The 16,627-nt window shown below is 34.1% G+C and overlaps 1 protein-coding gene across 2 annotated transcripts in view; it reads left to right on the top strand.

Annotated features, from left to right (window-relative positions):
• Positions 1-682: 682 nt before the first annotated feature.
• Positions 683-16,627, top strand: part of LOC128990457 (uncharacterized) — a 40,425-nt gene continuing 24,480 nt past the window's right edge. For both annotated transcript variants that reach the window (XM_054412823.1, XM_054412822.1), the window contains exons 1-8: positions 683-916; positions 4,444-4,713; positions 9,441-9,616; positions 11,537-12,901; positions 13,662-14,153; positions 14,931-15,026; positions 15,500-15,611; positions 15,927-16,103. In XM_054412823.1, the coding sequence (XP_054268798.1) occupies positions 4,478-4,713; positions 9,441-9,616; positions 11,537-12,901; positions 13,662-14,153; positions 14,931-15,026; positions 15,500-15,611; positions 15,927-16,103 (2,654 nt within the window). In that variant the 5' untranslated portion in view covers positions 683-916; positions 4,444-4,477. The remainder of the gene's footprint in view (positions 917-4,443; positions 4,714-9,440; positions 9,617-11,536; positions 12,902-13,661; positions 14,154-14,930; positions 15,027-15,499; positions 15,612-15,926; positions 16,104-16,627) is intronic.

Below are 16,627 nucleotides of genomic sequence, written 5' to 3'. Positions count from 1 at the left end.
ACTCTCACCACATATTCTAGGTTTAGGTTAGACCGGAAGAGCATAATAAGAACACACTTAAACTAATATCGTTAACACAATATAGCAGATAGAAAAACATATTATATATATCAGGAAGTAGTAAAGGTGAACAGTCTGGAGTATGGAAACCGTCTGTGGCAGTTATATTAATGTATCTGCAATCCTAAAATGCGATGAGAAGGGAGGGAAACAAGTCCACATTGTTGGAAGTGGTGAATGAAGTAGTAAAGGCTGGCAGTGCGGAGTGTGTGAACCGTTTGTGGCAGTTACATTGATGTATCTGCAACACTAAAATGGTCCAGGAAGGGAGGGGAACAGGTCCACTGTCCACTTGGTGAAGGGTGTAGTAAAGGCTAGCAGTGCAGGAGTGTGGCAACATTTTTGTATTTTGTACTGTATCTATAAACATTCTTTTTTCATTTATTGCTTTATTAAAACCCATGAAACATGATTGCTCTGCTCAACTGGCTTTCATTGCTATGAAAGCTATCCTAGTGCTATATGGTGTTATATGATAAATGCGTTTTAAAACAAAAGGATGGGGCTGTATAGCTACATACCACACGAGTCTATGCTAAGAAAAGTGTCTTTCATGAACATGGACCTAAAAAAAGTAACAAAAACAGTTTGATGTCTTTGCTTTGTGGGAGTGGGAGGGAAATGGAAATGAGAAACTTCAATTCAATTGAAATGAAATCAAATGAATTGGATTACAACAAAACAACAAACGAACAAACAACTAACTTTAACTTATAAGTTACAAGCTCAAGTTCAAGTTACTTTTTACAACAAGCATAAACAAAAGTCTACTGATAGTGCTAGAACTAGAAGTGCTTCTGATTTAAAAAAAAAACTTGTCCATAAGGCTTAAGTTATTTTGTAATACTTTCATTCAGTAAGTTAATCGGTTCGTTTTAAGTGTACGTTAAGTTGGGATGTTATAGACATAGGCCTACTAAGTTAATGTTATAGGACCATTTTAGTGTAAGTTTAGTTTAGAACGGTACCTATAAGTTGATAAGTGAAAAAGTAAAATCCTTATTAGCGACTTGACCTAGGCCTACCTATGCCTAGGCAAAAATAACTAGACTGTTACTCTAGGTTGTTTAAAAACTGGGCAATTACCTCGACAGTTATAAATATTAGGTCTAACAACGGACCTAGGCAATGTTAGGCCTATGTTGGGCATGTTTAGTTAGCAATAATAGTTCATGTTTATAGGCCTAAGTAAGGCCTAGTCAATACGAATAAGAGAAAATTTTCATCAAAAGATAGAGAATTGGCAAGCTTAAAAAGTTAATTGGTTCCTTCCTATTTTTTATAAGCCATAATAAATGGTCTGTTCTGACAGTGTTTTAGTTGTCTACGTGGCCCACACGCTGAATCCAAGAGTGCAATTAGTCTTTGTGTGATCGATGTGAAACTGGCAATAGATCAGCAATTACTCCGGCCCCTTCTCGTACAGCCCTCTGACGATCACACGTCACAGTAAAAATCGTCATGCCTTAGTCTGAATACGTCATAACAAGGGTGACATAACCTCCACATCGATCCTTGTGTGTGGGTTATGAATGAGCCTATGCTATAACAGTGCGGACTAGGGCCTACATAAGTTAACTTGAAGGGAAGGAAGTTAGCTTTAAAGAGAACAAACACCTGATTACTGTAATAACAAAATTTACCTTTCTAGTACGACCCAACTTTATTTAACTTAACTTAACTCAAATTAAATTTATTTAAAATATTTAATTACAACTCACTCTAATAATGAATTAGTATAGATAAGATTTTATTTATTTAAGCTGTTCAGTATAATCAGTATAGCCTAGATTAAGTTCAATCTAAGTTAAGTTACAATAAGATAACATGTCATGAACACACAATAATGGCAACGATAACAAGGCAGCTAATTAAATACTTAATGCGTCGATAAGTTACCAGCAACAGGACAGTTGAGATGCAGGTTTTCAATTGCTAACAATATGGTAAAAGATAACACAGACGGTAACCACACGTGGATTAGGCGTCGGGCAGTGACGCCACTGGATTGTGGGGGCCCAGAACGCCATTACCACAACGATACAATGTATAGCCATCGGTGTTAGTGGTGCAGTGGATAGAGTGCTCGGCTGATACGCAAGAGGTCCCTGGTTCGAAGCCTGTCGGTAATTTTAACTTTTTGTCAAAGATTTTGCTTTGAATGCCATTTCTTCGTAACTTGAATTTTTGGCATATAATTTTATTTTATGAACGAATTTAACCTTAATTCGATTTTTTCATTACCAGCAAGTTTGATTAGTTAGGTTAGGTTATGACAACAGTAACTGCTGGACGCCTAATCCACAAAGTATTGTAGGACAGTTGCTTTGTAACTTAACTTAAAACACAACGATCACATAAATATATAAGCCTTTAAACAAGTAGAACATTTTTTAAGGCCAGTGCCTTAAAAACTTCTACGAATTGTCCTTATGGCTAACCACGCAAGTTGCTTACACTAACCTTTACTTTCCCTACCTGTGATCGTTTTTTAATTTTGTTTGTAAAACATCATACACTTCTACTCTTTCTGTTATTCTTTCAGGGGATAACTTAGACAATGCTAGCAGCATTCTTACTCTAAGTAGCCACTGTTTCAGTTACAAGTAGACAAATATTAAGTCACATAAGTTAATTATTATTTAATGATATCTTACTGAATGTATTAGACGGTTTGCCTAAAACATTGAAATCAAAATAATAAAATTAAAGTAGGCTACCTCTTAAATTATAGTTACAGTATTATAAGTGAGGAATAATCAATAAAAAGTGAGACACACATAGTATTTTCTCGTAACTTTTTTTGATTACGTGATAAAATATTGGCAGAGGATACGCGTCCGGTAACCATACGTGGATTAGGCATCCAGCAGTTACTGTCATAACCTAACCTAACTAACCAAACTTGCTGGTAATGAAAAAATCGAATTAAGGTTAAATTCGTTTACAAAATAAAATTATAAATGCATCAAATTCTAACAAAAAGAAGAAATGGCATTTTAAGCAAAATCTTTGACAAAATGTTAACTTAAGTTAGTGTCACCAATGGGATTTGATCTAGATACCTCTTGTACATCAGCCGAATACTCTATCCACTACACCAAGACACCGATGGCTGTGTACAACGTATCCTATTGTTGTGGTAATGGTGTTCCGGGCCCCCATAACCTGGTGACGTCACTGCCGGACGCCTAATCCATATTCGGTTACTGGACGCATCCTCTTCGTAAAATATTATTACAAAGGGCCTACAAACTGTTTGTAAGTAGCCCTTAGGTTAACTTCTATTTCGTCTATTTTACTAGAACTATGTGACCTTTTTAAAAAAAAACCTTCCTGCAACTGTTAGCTTTTAAATCGTTTAGTTCAATTTTTAGGTTATAGAAACAATGTGTGTTTCCAATTATTTTAGAATCGATAGCTAATTCATTATTAATCGAATTTCACAGCTAAAAGATCACAAAACAAAACAAACATACATGTACTGTATAAATTAATATCACAGAAGCAGTCTTTTTAAGTTTATGAGTAGGTAGGTTTCTACAGTTTAAAGATATCAAGGTGTGGTGACATCAAGTTGCCCAGGTAGTGTAGACGTAGGTCTAGTGATAGACTGAGGCATAGCCAGTGGACCAAAAACGCCAGAAGAACGGGTTCCTCCTGGTACTTTGATGTCAATGTTGTTCATAACAGTCCAGTCACCGAGAAGAATCCTTTGGTGTAGTGGACATGGTGTTGTGTTGTTGGCTTTGTTTAATTCGTGCTTTGAGTCCAAGATACTCCAGTTTCCTTTAGCTTGCCTAAAAACTCAACGCTGTCTCTGGACCTTCTGTTGATCATCCATCAAAGATCCTAGTTTTTGTGAATCCTACGTAGGCTTATATCAAAACAAAAGCTATTTGCGCTCCTCATATTTGTTCACTCGAACATATCTCTCAGACTTGTCCAAACCGCCATCTAAACAATTAACAAAATATTGGATCTTGAAACTTTTTAGATATTTCTGTGATAAATGCCTTTGCTGTGACTGCAAGGAGCACAGCTTTTCCCCTAAATATCTGTAGATGTTTTTTAAATGTAAACTAAATATAAAATTATAATAGCCTACTGGCTAATCTAGCAATACAGTAATAGTTTTTTTTTTAGTAAAGCTTTTCAATTGTTCCCCCAAGATAACTGATGTCGTTTTTTGAGGATTTAAAGGTTAAACATCATGTGAAGGTTGGCTATGGTATACTCCTTCTTTCTTGTAGTTTGTATCCAACAGTTTTTACTGTGAGTCACTTGTGTGGCTTTAAGTGCCTATTTAATTTTAAGACTGTTTTAGATGGTTTTCTTGATTGTTATGAAACTGACATTACAAATATTTTTTTTGTATTTCAGGACTTTGATTTGACTAGAAAAAAATTTAATTGAAATGAGAGTGACGAACACTTACTCTAGAAAGAACTCTAGAAAGAAGCGCAGAAATCGAGGGGGAAATTCTCCAAATAATGTCAACATAAATTTGATTTTCCTGTCAGTCAACATTACAAACAACTCTTCCCAAGAAAACAATGCCAAACCAGAAACAAGTCAATCACAATCAGGAGACTTGTTCGACAAGTTGGTTAAAGGCCCCATCTATAATGTGAACAACAAGTCTAACAGTCGGTAAGAAAATGACTATACTTACTTTTGTAAATTGGTGTAGTAAGTTTTGAATATTTGTTTATACTTCTCTGTTGCAATCTGCAATAATAACTTGCCTTCTGATTAAGGCCCGGTTTTCACAAGCGACTTCTAGATGACTAGGTAAGCCCGACTGGGTTGCGGACCACAGGATACACCGGTTCACACAAGCGACATGTCCATAGACTAGGTCGCAGGTGTGACGTAAATGAATGTGCATCAATAAACCATGTTTTCTATATATCTATGTTTTTGAAACACCAATGTTTTCGATACATAGATTTTTTGATACGTTGGCGTAATTCTGGAAATATTTGATGTTTTTGCGTCAATGGTAAGTGAATCTTTTTGTACATTGATGTTTTGGGCAGTAATGATGTTTTAAACAATTATCAAAGTTTTTCAAAACTAAATTTGCATTACAATACGGTAATGAATTTCACCTAACAAACTAATTCACCTAATTTAAACTATTATAAAGTTTGGTTGAACAAACATAATTGTTTAGAGTATTTTAGGGCTTTAGAGTTTTTAGGGCTAATCATATATATTAAAACGTGACAAGGGTTTTTTTATTTCACGATTCTGAATCAACCACTTGACGGATTTTCATGATTTTTGTGTTGAAAGAAAGATAATTTTGAGAACTAGGGAATGTCAAAGCCATAATTTTAGTTTAAGGTTTCAGTTTTTTAGAAATTAAGTTTTAATTTTTTTTAAAGTCTAGCAGCCGACGCTAGCAATTTAAAGTATTTTCAATGCTAATTTAACTAACAGCTGGTTTATAACTGTCATTGAAATGTTTATGTTACAAGTTGTTTGTTTACAAAAATGTTGTTCGTTGGTGTTTGCATAAATACTATTTCACTTTAAAATGTAGGTAGTTTTCCCCTACCGTAAGGATCTGCGTTATCAGGAAATGTGTTATTTTGAACTAAACATCTCAAACACTTGCGTTTAATCAAGTTTTGTGGTAAATGCAATCTCTGTAAGTATTTAGTTTATGCATTGCAAATTTCAACTCATATTTGGGAAATATTTTTTCAGCAGTTTATCGCTTAATTGTTTAAGATACAAGTGGTTTACGTGTTGATACTTCTTTTTCGGTATGTTTGAATGTGAGTATGTCAGCATACTAAAATTTTGGTTAGTAATGAAAGCGTAAATCGGTGTAGTACGTCTCTATAAAACTGTCTTATAAACTGCAGGGTGCAGCAGAAACCAAAGTTGACTCATACCATACCAACTATCCCCGTAGTACTGATGATTCAGAAACTTGGGCACTGGCCAAAGAACCGAAAAACCTTAAAGCTGGGTTAGATAATGTGCAGAGAAAATATACAGACCAGTTCAAGACCGGAGGTCGAAATAAAAACAAAGAGCTAAGAGAAATGTGTTAACACCCAAACATAGTGATGCTTTCCAGAAGTAGGTAAAGCTGGGATGGACAGGCTGTGCATAAACTTTTAAAAAGTATATTCCAAGGAGTACTACACGATAGATGGGAAATACCAAGTTATGAAATGCATCCTCAGACTAGGATCTAAATTTTGAAGAGGCAGGGGATAGAAGAGAATGGGAGGCAAGAATCTCATAAGGTTTCAGTGGTCACGAAGGTAAGATAAGGTACGGTAAGTACATAAGTAGTATATGCAATTGGAGGTGGCATGTAGCTACTCTACTCAAAACCAGTGTGAATCGGTCACCAAGATTTCACTTCAAGATTTTTCAAATCGACACAAATGCTGTTTTATGGTAAAATTATCGGATTTAAAATGCATATCGCTATATTATAGGTCTATAGTCGGATGGAAGAAATAGGTGGTCACGTGACATTTGTTTATAAGGTGATCACTGATCTTCCCCATTAAAACTGCCAGAATTTGTGTCTATGCGTGTAAACTAGATGTTCTGAATTATTCCGTTTTAGTTGACAACTCGATTCCCGTACGGGCCACCAGCTCGTATATATTAAAACGTGACAAGGTTTTTTTATTTCACGATTCTGAATCAACCACTTGACAGATTTTCATGATTTTTGTATTGAAAGAAAGATAATTTTGAGTACTAGGGAATGCCGAAGCCGTAATTTTAGTTTAGGGTTTCAGTTTTTTAGAAATTAAGTTTAAAATTTTAAAAAGTCTAGCAGCCAACGCTAACAATCTACTCTAGCTTTTGGTATAAAACCATTTGCTTGATTTAACAGCTGTTAACATTCAGCATTTGGATGAAAATTAAATGACATACGTAGAGTTTACTTATTTATACTATGTGTAATGCTTTAATCATTGATACATTCATTTATTCGGTAAGAGGATGAGAGTTTATTTAAATATACATAGTAAAATACTAGATGTTCTAATTTTTTTTTTTGAGCAGTCTTTAAAATACCTATTTAGTTTGTTTTAGTGCAATATAATTCGTTATAACTAAGAGCTGGATGAATAAAAAATATTCTATAGAACTATGAGGTTAGTCATTGATTATAGGAAATAAGTAAGATTCTATAACCATTAATTGCTGTATACGAATCGAAGCTCACGAATCTTCAAAAGAAAGCTTGTGAAAATTATTTTACTATTTGACTTTTTGAGGAAAGTTTGGGAAAATAACAATGATCACATGTTTTAATTCATCTTGGCAGCTTTTTCTTTACCGTAAATTTTGAACTGCTTAAACTATGCTTGAATTAGTAATAAACACAACATATACAGTTTTAATGGACTAATCATTATTTATACGAGCTGTTATCCCGTCCTACGCACGGGAACGTAGGACGGGATAACAGCTTGAATAAAATTATTTTTTATACCTCTTAGTCGGTTACAAGTTAAATTTTGTTTATTCGTATTTTTGGACTTGTAATACAATTACCAAAAAGTTGTATGTCATTTAGAACATTGCTAATTTGAGAACAAGGACGCACAATTAGAAAAAAAGGGAAGAATGCTATCTGCAGCGCGATGACCGAACGCTCCCATAAGGCTACGTGTACTGCTATGCCGCTAGAGCGGGTGACTGGGAAGTGGGGCCCGACTATGGTTTGGGACACCAAGCTCGAACGCGGCTCGCTAGTCGTCGCCATACGCTCGTGTGAACGGCTCCATTTGATCCTGTGGTCCGCTGCTACCCAGTTGGGCTTACCTAGTCACAGTCTGGTCACCTAGATAAGTCGCTCGTGTGAACCGGGCCTACAAAAGTGTAATTTCAGTTTTTGTGTATAAACTAAATCTATCAAAGTACTTTTATACAGGGTAATTAACTAATGGAATCCCCCATTGGAACGTTAAAAGAAAAATTTGAAGTTTAGAGAAAAACTAGGCAGACGATTGCTCAGATTTTCTAACACAGTCTGTCTACTGTGAAATTTGTATAAACATGATGACACTTAAAAGTAAACCAATTTTTATGAGAATTAATTTTTTTTGAACCAATTATTTAAAGATATACAGTAGGACCTCTATATCTCAAATCTGAATGGGGTATGATACAAATTCTAGTTATCAAGTTTTTCGAGTAAGCAAGGTTCGAGCTATGAATGTCATGTTCTGAAAATTCAAGATACCAAAGGTGTTGGATTCTGACAATAATGTTACGTCAAGACCTGTAACTCAAAATTTTACTCGCTAAACCTTTGTAAATTGAGCTCTAGCTATTTATACGTAGGTACTGAAGGGCAACTGTAGAAGCAAAATTAAACAATTTATTATGCATACAAAGTACTGTATTTTTTAGTCGCCAATGGTAATTTAGTGTAACGATAACTTGAAAGCAAAAATCATCTGATTTGAGGTGTAAACCTAACATTTATTTAAACGAGTTTGCGAACCAGCATGATTGGACCATGGGAATGGGGTTTTGCGTTGGGGCGGTTTATTGGGTAAAAAGAGGTTTTTCTCATTTTTGACCCTCAAAACATAGAATTGCCCAATTTTTTAAAAAACATTTTGTAGAGCTTAAAAAAACAAATAGGCTAATTTAGTATCTTGAACTAAGGTTGTACGGTTATTGGCTATAGAGAAAATTAAAAAAATTGTAAATTTAAAATTCCCATGTTATTCTTAATACTGTAAGTAAATTATATTTTAAGTTTACTTGTTTATGGGATATATTTTGATCAAACCTGGCAGATTATTTTTTTTTATACTATGCTTTTTATTATTTACTAAAACACTCTTTATTACTCTCCCTGTAGTAGCAAACCTAGGTTCTTTTTAAACTAAATGTTATTTAAATAGATTTGTGAAAGTCAAATCAGGCAAATTCGCTTAGTCTGCAGGTTTGCTGCGGCGGGTATATTTTTAATTTGCAAAATCTTTAATAAGAACTCGGTTTTTATTCTTAATTTATCTAATTGGTTTAAACGGTAGCCACCCGGGTTAAAACTCAATAATTCTAAAACACAGGCATTATTTCAAAAACAAACAATCCATAATAAGCAAAATTCCAACGTTGAATTACCTCATGATAATATTTCATCCTTTTCTGAAAATGCAAAACTTTTAGGCTAAGATATTGATAATTTATTTCCCTGAGTTTTGAGTCTCACTTTATTCTGCCTCAGAATCAAAATAATGGATTTTTCCCAGTTTCTAGTAATATTTTTTAAAACTACCTCTTAAATTCCAAACACTATTAAGCAAAAACAGTTTGGGTTGTTGAGGTTACTGTTTAGTGGATCTGTTTAGTTTAGTAAATATTTTATTCAGTTTCAGTGTGTCGGATTACAACAAACCGTTCTTTAACCGTCGGCAAGAAACAATAACCCATTACAAGAGTGACGATGCCTTATCCATATCTACAGATGTCTCAAATCATCTATTCAAGGACTCCAAAGACTCTCAAAACATCTCACCAATGTGGATGACAAGCCCACCTCCATATTGTAAGTTTTAGATTTTTTTTATTCAATTTTGAAATTGAATGTACTTGCTTAATAACTAATAAAAGAATGCGGGATTTTAAACGGTCATTGCTCGGGGACTATTCAAGATAATTAAACTATTTAAACGTCAAATTGAAGAGAAAAGAACAAAGCTTTTTCTCATACTTTGATTCAATTCGGAATAATCCAATAAAATTCAGATTTTCCTCAATGTTATGAGCTTAAAACTGGCAAAGTCTATACACTTAGGGTGATCGACAGGTTTATCTGGTGCCTTATCTGAATCTTTTTAGGCACAAACACTCAATTGTGAGTCGGTGGCTCAGTCGGTAGCGTCGCGGACTTCGGGCCCAAGGCAGTAGTGTCGTGGGTTCGGATCCTGGTCACTGCCACTAACTTTTATCAGTACAGTTCACCTTTGTACTGTATCGGCTCACCCCTTGTTTGCTGGATACGTTCCACGCACAGATCTGTAGTCTATGTGGACGGGCAAATGCAAGGTTAAAAGAGGCTGCCAACCTCTTAAAAAAAAAAAAAAAATCTTTTAAAGATAACGTCATAAGTGTCGATTTATACTCTGATTATCAAAAGAATGTGCCTTGCGGAGCGGCCGTGCGGTGAGCGAGTTTGAGTATAAACATTATATTTCACAAACTTGTGGAAACGTTAGACAGAAGGTTAGAAACTTCTAATAAACGGTGTTTAAATAATCAGTTAAGCACGTTTTTAACGCATGTTTCAAATATTTGTTATCTTATTCTGATGAATTAATATTTGTAGTTATATTTGTAAAAACGCGAATTGGAATTAAAATTTAGCAAATTCGTCTTTTTACAAATATAGGCTAACTACAAATATTAATTCATCGGAATAATATACAAAATATTTAAAACATGCGCTGAAAACTTGCTTAACTGAATATTTAAACACCGTTTTCTAACCTTATGTGTTATGTTTAAACAAGTTTGTGAAATAGAATGTTTGTAGCTAAACTCGGTTGCCACACGGCCACTCCGCAAGGCACATTCTTTCGATAATCAGAGTATAGGTATGTTCAACTGAAGACTTCGTCGGTAAATCAATTCTTTCGGGCTTCTGAAGCAGTATTGTCGGATTTCCTCAACTATGTCATCGCTTGTTTAGTCAGCCAGGTGAATGTCTTTTTCAAAACACTACGGTGCCACAAAACTCATTAAACCAGCATCAAATTTCTTTATCATCAAGTAGATTTAAATTTAGTTCAATTTAGCAATCAATATAAACTCTGTGAGCCACAGATTACACTCTGTGCCTTCTGTTGCGCCGTAAACAAACTGGCGACTGGCGTCAGGCACCAGGCGTGTGAGTCGCAATAGCGGCCCCCACACCTGTTTTGTGCATGCCAAGATCAATGTTTCCTCCTTTGCTATACGGGAAAAAAACTATTTTGGCTTCAATTTGACGTATAAAACTTTTAGTTACCTTGAATATTACCCAAGTCATTACCATTTAAAATCCCAACATTCTTTTATAAACACCCTGTATTTGTTATTTCAATTTATTTTTCGCCGGTTTAAGAATACAGTTTTAGCTAACAAGAGTTTGAGAGTTCAGTTGGCTGTAAACATTGTTGACATTACAACACTTTGTTGAAAGTGGTTTAAGATTATAACACCAGTTATAATTTACCAATTTATCCAATAATTTATCAATAATTAATTTATAATAATAATACCAATAATTTATAAATTTAGGTAAGGTTTAGGATATTTAGGAGGTTGGGGGATAAGTTGAGGAAACCTTAACAATTAGCCACCAAAATACAGTTTCAAGCATGTGACTAAGAATCTAAATTGAGTTATTTCCAAAAATAAATAAACAACTTTTTGGGGTTTAACATTTTTGTAGATTTTTTGCCTAACTTTTATGTTTGTGTTTTAGGTAAGATAAAGAATAAACTAGTAAAAATAGAGAAGGATCCCAAATTGACTGTGAGTAAGAAAAGTTACAATCGTGTCATGAAAAAACGTCCTCTATTGAGAAAAAATAAACCTTTTACCAAATTGAATTCAGATGACTCAATAAAGTCAAGTTGTACTTCTAGCACCCCGACGAGGACAGATGTGGCGTTTGACAGAGATATTTGGGTAGCCTCACATGTTTCTCCCATTTTACCTACTCAAGGACTACAACCTAGTATCTTCACAAGTAGAGCTATATGTTACAAAAACATGGTATCGATTGAAGAGATAAAAAAAGAAGAAAAGCCAAATCCTATGCTTGGTTTCTCTGCATTGTTAGAGGGGTTTGGAAACTTGGGAATCCAAAGTCCTCATCACAAAAAACTTGCAGTTTTACAAGCTGATAAAAAGTCCAACCAAGAACTGTTTGATTATGAAAGCCCATTACGTCTTCCTGCAAATTGCCAAAGTAGAGAAACAAATCCAGAAAGTATAACATCAAATGTAGAATTGTTACCAGTAGATGTTGGGAGGAACTCAAATGTTTGTAAATCATTGCAGTCAAGTGAAGATAATTCAAATGATTCAAGTATTTCCACAACTTGCCAGAAGAAGTGTAATGAGGAAAATTCAAAAGAGTTTGCATCTGATCTGTCATCGAGTCCATTTTTAGGTTTCGACAACAACAGTAACGAGTCTCAAACCTCGGCTGTTTCATCTCCTCAAAGTGAAGCTGTAACAAACCCAGACCATTCATCATCTAATGAACAAAGGTTATCTTCAAACAAAATATTGCCTTCAATCTTCATAGAGGAATTAAAAAGTGATCATGAGGAACAGACAGACTCAAAAAATACAATTTCAAGCAGCAGTAAGGTATCTTCCGCCAGTCGTAGTGAAGAGTCTAATTCTATTAGTTTGGCAGAAAGCTTGGAAAAATCTGGTAATAGTGATGTAGTAAACAGTTCATCAACAATTCCTGAACATATATCTGAACAGCAACAATATCTAGAGAGCAAAGATGATCTTACTGAGATTGAAGAGAACGAAGTTGAAAATGAAAGTGTTTCGAATGAATCCTTTGAAGAAAAACAGGCTTTTGAATCAAAACCTCTAAGTGATATCACAAATTCTTTATCTCTCAAAGCTGACTGTGCAAACGGAAGAGAAACTTTGAAAAAAAAATCGGTTCCATTTAGCACAGAAAGCAAGAGAACGTCACATTATAGTTTAAGAGGCAGACTGAGCAGTTATCCTCCCAACACTGAATTGAATGAAACTTTTGCTAAATTAAGTTTAGAAGCTGGAAAAAGATGGCGGAGATCTTTACTTCGTCAGAGACAAGGTAAGGAAACTTGGTGAAACAAATTTATAGTAAGCTCCTGTACATTCTTGACTATCTGAGCCCCGGTTATCTTCACACACACACCCCCCCCCCCCCCACTTCACTAGTCCTTGGGTTTTTCAAGGTTGTTTCCCAGGCCTAAATATATAAGGCTATTTTTATTTTTTATTTTTTGTCAGAAAACAATAATTATGTTAGCAAGAATGTTTCCCTTGAAAGTAAAGTAAAAATAGTAAGTAGTTTGTGATTAGTTAAAATTAATGCTTTATATAATCATTACAAGTATTTTTTTTATCATACAAATTATCAATAACCTAGAAAATCAAACCGTAGTTGGTTGGCCACCAACCATTGGCAAGCTGGACAAGTCGTCTGCAAAACCTTTGGTCAAATCATACTTAATCGAGAGTGTATTGTAGTCACATTTCCAATAGAAATTGTTATGAAAAAATTCTATAGTCTTTATTTTTTCAGTGTTTTTTTAACAATCCAGCTTTTAAACTGTGTCACTATTTCTATTTTTTTATTTTTCTGATTATGTTACTTTTAGAACTGAAACTTTGAGTTAAAAGCAATCAATTCAATTTATTTATTCAATGTTCTAAACTAATCAATCATACTTACATTTTTTCTGTATTGTGCCTTTTTTCTATTTCGCCAAAATTAGCCGGCTTTGCTTAGAATAAACAAGGCAGCGGGGTGTATCAATATGTATGGTACATTAATTTATTAAATAAAATCTGTATGACTATATTTTCAGAGCCAAGGTTAAATAAAAGAGAGTCTCTCACATCAGAGACCATATTCAGGCTTATCAGGGAATCTAGTTTTGCAAGTGGTTTGAACATAACAAAGATGTCATACAACAACACCACCAGAATCCTCGATAGTTTTCTGGAGGAACAAGAAACAAAAGACTGTGGACCAGTCTCAAAAGGAAGCCCTGGATTGAACCTTACGCACAGTAGACTTAGTAATGTGTATATGAACAGAAGAAGAAATTATGTCTTTGATATGAATGATATACCAGAAGAAATTGCTGAACATTCCAACGATAGTGTTGAACATCTTCAGAATTTAAATGTAACACAAAACCACCAAGACACTGTGGCAGAAGAGGATGAAAATTGTGAAACAAGCGTAAACCAAACTAATGTATTTGAAACTCCTCCAATCCTTCGGTTGAATCCTGAGGCTCTTTCTACAATAACGAATAGAAAACGAAGTCGAAGAAATCTACAAAAATCATTGGGTAAGTTGAAATTATTGAAATCTCAATAGGAGGAATATCAATCACTTGGACAATTTCCTTTGTCTGAGAATTTTCACGTTTTAGTTTTCAAAAGTTGGGCTCATAGTTTGTAGTTTTTTTTTAGTCTTTGGCAAGTGGAAGGATTTCAGGTGGCTTCAGCGAAGCTAAGAAATTATTCTTGAATTTATCACAGTAACTGAGAGAAGAAATTCATGATATAGGATAGGAATATACTTTTGCTTTAATCTATCGAGATCCCAGTTTCGACCTAATGTGATCTAACTGCCATATAAGCAGTCAAAATAAGCAAGGTCTGAGGGTGGAAAGAGACAATGAGGGTCCAAGGTTTAAGATGTTCAAACTGAATCTCCAAAGAACTTGCTTGTCCTGTGAAATATTTTTTACTCCATTACAACCTATCTAGGCCTACTAATTTAAGTGTGTAGGCTACAATTAATGGAAAATCTCTAACCACTAAAATTTGAGGTATTTTGTCTACGTATATGTTATGGATTTAAATTTATAACGGATTGCTATAATATTCACAGTTCACAGGATCACAGTTCAGTTTTATATAAAAAAAGTTCAAAATATATCAATTTTGTCGATAATTATTTGCATGAATAGTAATGACAAGTTATTTAGTGCTTTTAGCAAGGTCGCTAGTCACATTTCACAAGGAGTTTTATTACCAATAAAAATCAGATATTGTTTTTAGAGTATTTTTTTAACTTTGTTGAAACTCCCGTTCTTACGCTGTCTTATCTTCATTTTCAGAAAGGAGTATTCTTTGGGATGAAGAGGAAGAAAAAGAGCCGGTAGATGAGGAAGATAACTTTTACATGTCTTGCTTAAGCGTATTGGATTTAGAAGGTAAAATGCTGCTAGTTTTGTAGTAATATTGTGAAATGTTAGCATTAAATAACCAACCAACAAATACAGAACATAAAAATTATGTTATCAAAACAATTAATTTTTAGTGTTTAAACTAAAAAAATGAACATTTTAGGAAAACATTATATTAATATTCAGATTTATTCTAATATTTTAAGTTAACTCTGATTTTGCATTTAGAATTCAGTTATTTATTATTGCACAAAATATTTCAAATATTATCAAATTTACTTGTGATTCCATTTGTTAAATTTCTTTCACGCCCCATTAACAGATCTGACTCCTATAATGTCCTGTACTAGTATCAAAATATGGAAACAAATAATGTCAATAAAAGCTGCAATCTCGCATGTTAAGATCTAGTTAACATTTAGGTTCTAGGAAGACAGTTTATTTTAATCTATATTTTAAAGATAGGATATTAATCTGTTATATTTTTTCTCACGCTAAAGATGAAATTGAAAACCTGAAGAACCAAGATGCAGCAGCTATAGGGAAAGTCGGGTTTCTGCTCCAGTGTGGACAGCAAGCTCCGATTACGTTTTCTGAAGCTTTCCCGGATGAGTAAGTTTTGATATATTGGTTAAAAACTTTGAATGGGACCAGTAGAGTTAGTTATACACTAGTCACTAACCTGAGCAACTAACCACCTACAATAGACCTGAGCAACTAAGCATAGTAATGTGGATTTGTTAAGTTTTAGAATCCACACAAAATTCTGAAAATTCTTCACAAAAAAATGAAAGAGTAATCTAACCAATTTTGGTATGTACAGTATCTGAAAACGTCCCAGTAAAATAACAGTTAATTTGTTGTGCCAATGAGTAACCAATGGACAGTCTCCAATAATTGTATGAATCAGTATTATGTCGTCTACAGGGTCTTAAGTTCTGGACGGAAGATTGGAGAAGGAGTGTTTGGAGAGGTTTTCATGCTGGAAAGACCAGGTGAAGGGAGATCTGTTATCAAAATAATACCAATTGAAGGTGCCCAAATGGTCAACGGCTCGGTGCAGAAACGCTATGATGAGGTTCTCTCTGAACTTATTATAACTGAGTGAGTAACATCTTAATAAATGCTTTTCAGTTTTCAGTTAGGAAAAGAATTGTTTTTATCTTTGACTAAGGATAGGACTAGGCATTCTATTCCCAGGTTAAAATTTTTTTTAGTTAGTTGAATTTAGCCAGTAACAGAATGTGCTGGTGTAAATTATTGGGTTAAGTTGAATACACCATCTTTTTAACCAAGTCAAACTGAAGGAAATTGTCTTTAATTAATTATAGCATCTTTTTTTGTCACACCAACTATCACAGTAAAAAAACAATTTTAGACAGTACCAACATTGACTATTGGATACTGAAGTTGTATTTAGTAGTCAAAGGTAGCACACTCTGTCATAGTCCATAAAAATTGGATGTCAATTTTAATACCGAGGACCGTTTCCATTAATTCACATCAACTATATAATTTATATTTTAAAATACACAATAGAAGTTTAACAATATCTTGGTTCTACCCTAACCTAACTCAGTATATGTCTACGTGTATATGAATATATGTGTACAATATGTATGGTACAT

Source organism: Macrosteles quadrilineatus, unplaced genomic scaffold (assembly GCF_028750875.1).
Source record: "Macrosteles quadrilineatus isolate MER2022 unplaced genomic scaffold, UCM_ALF_1.0 Scaffold_3__2_contigs__length_128488019, whole genome shotgun sequence".
NCBI classification, from domain to species: Eukaryota; Metazoa; Arthropoda; class Insecta; order Hemiptera; family Cicadellidae; genus Macrosteles; species Macrosteles quadrilineatus.
Note: the sequence above shows the minus strand (reverse complement) of the source record. Positions and strands in the feature narration are given on the sequence as shown.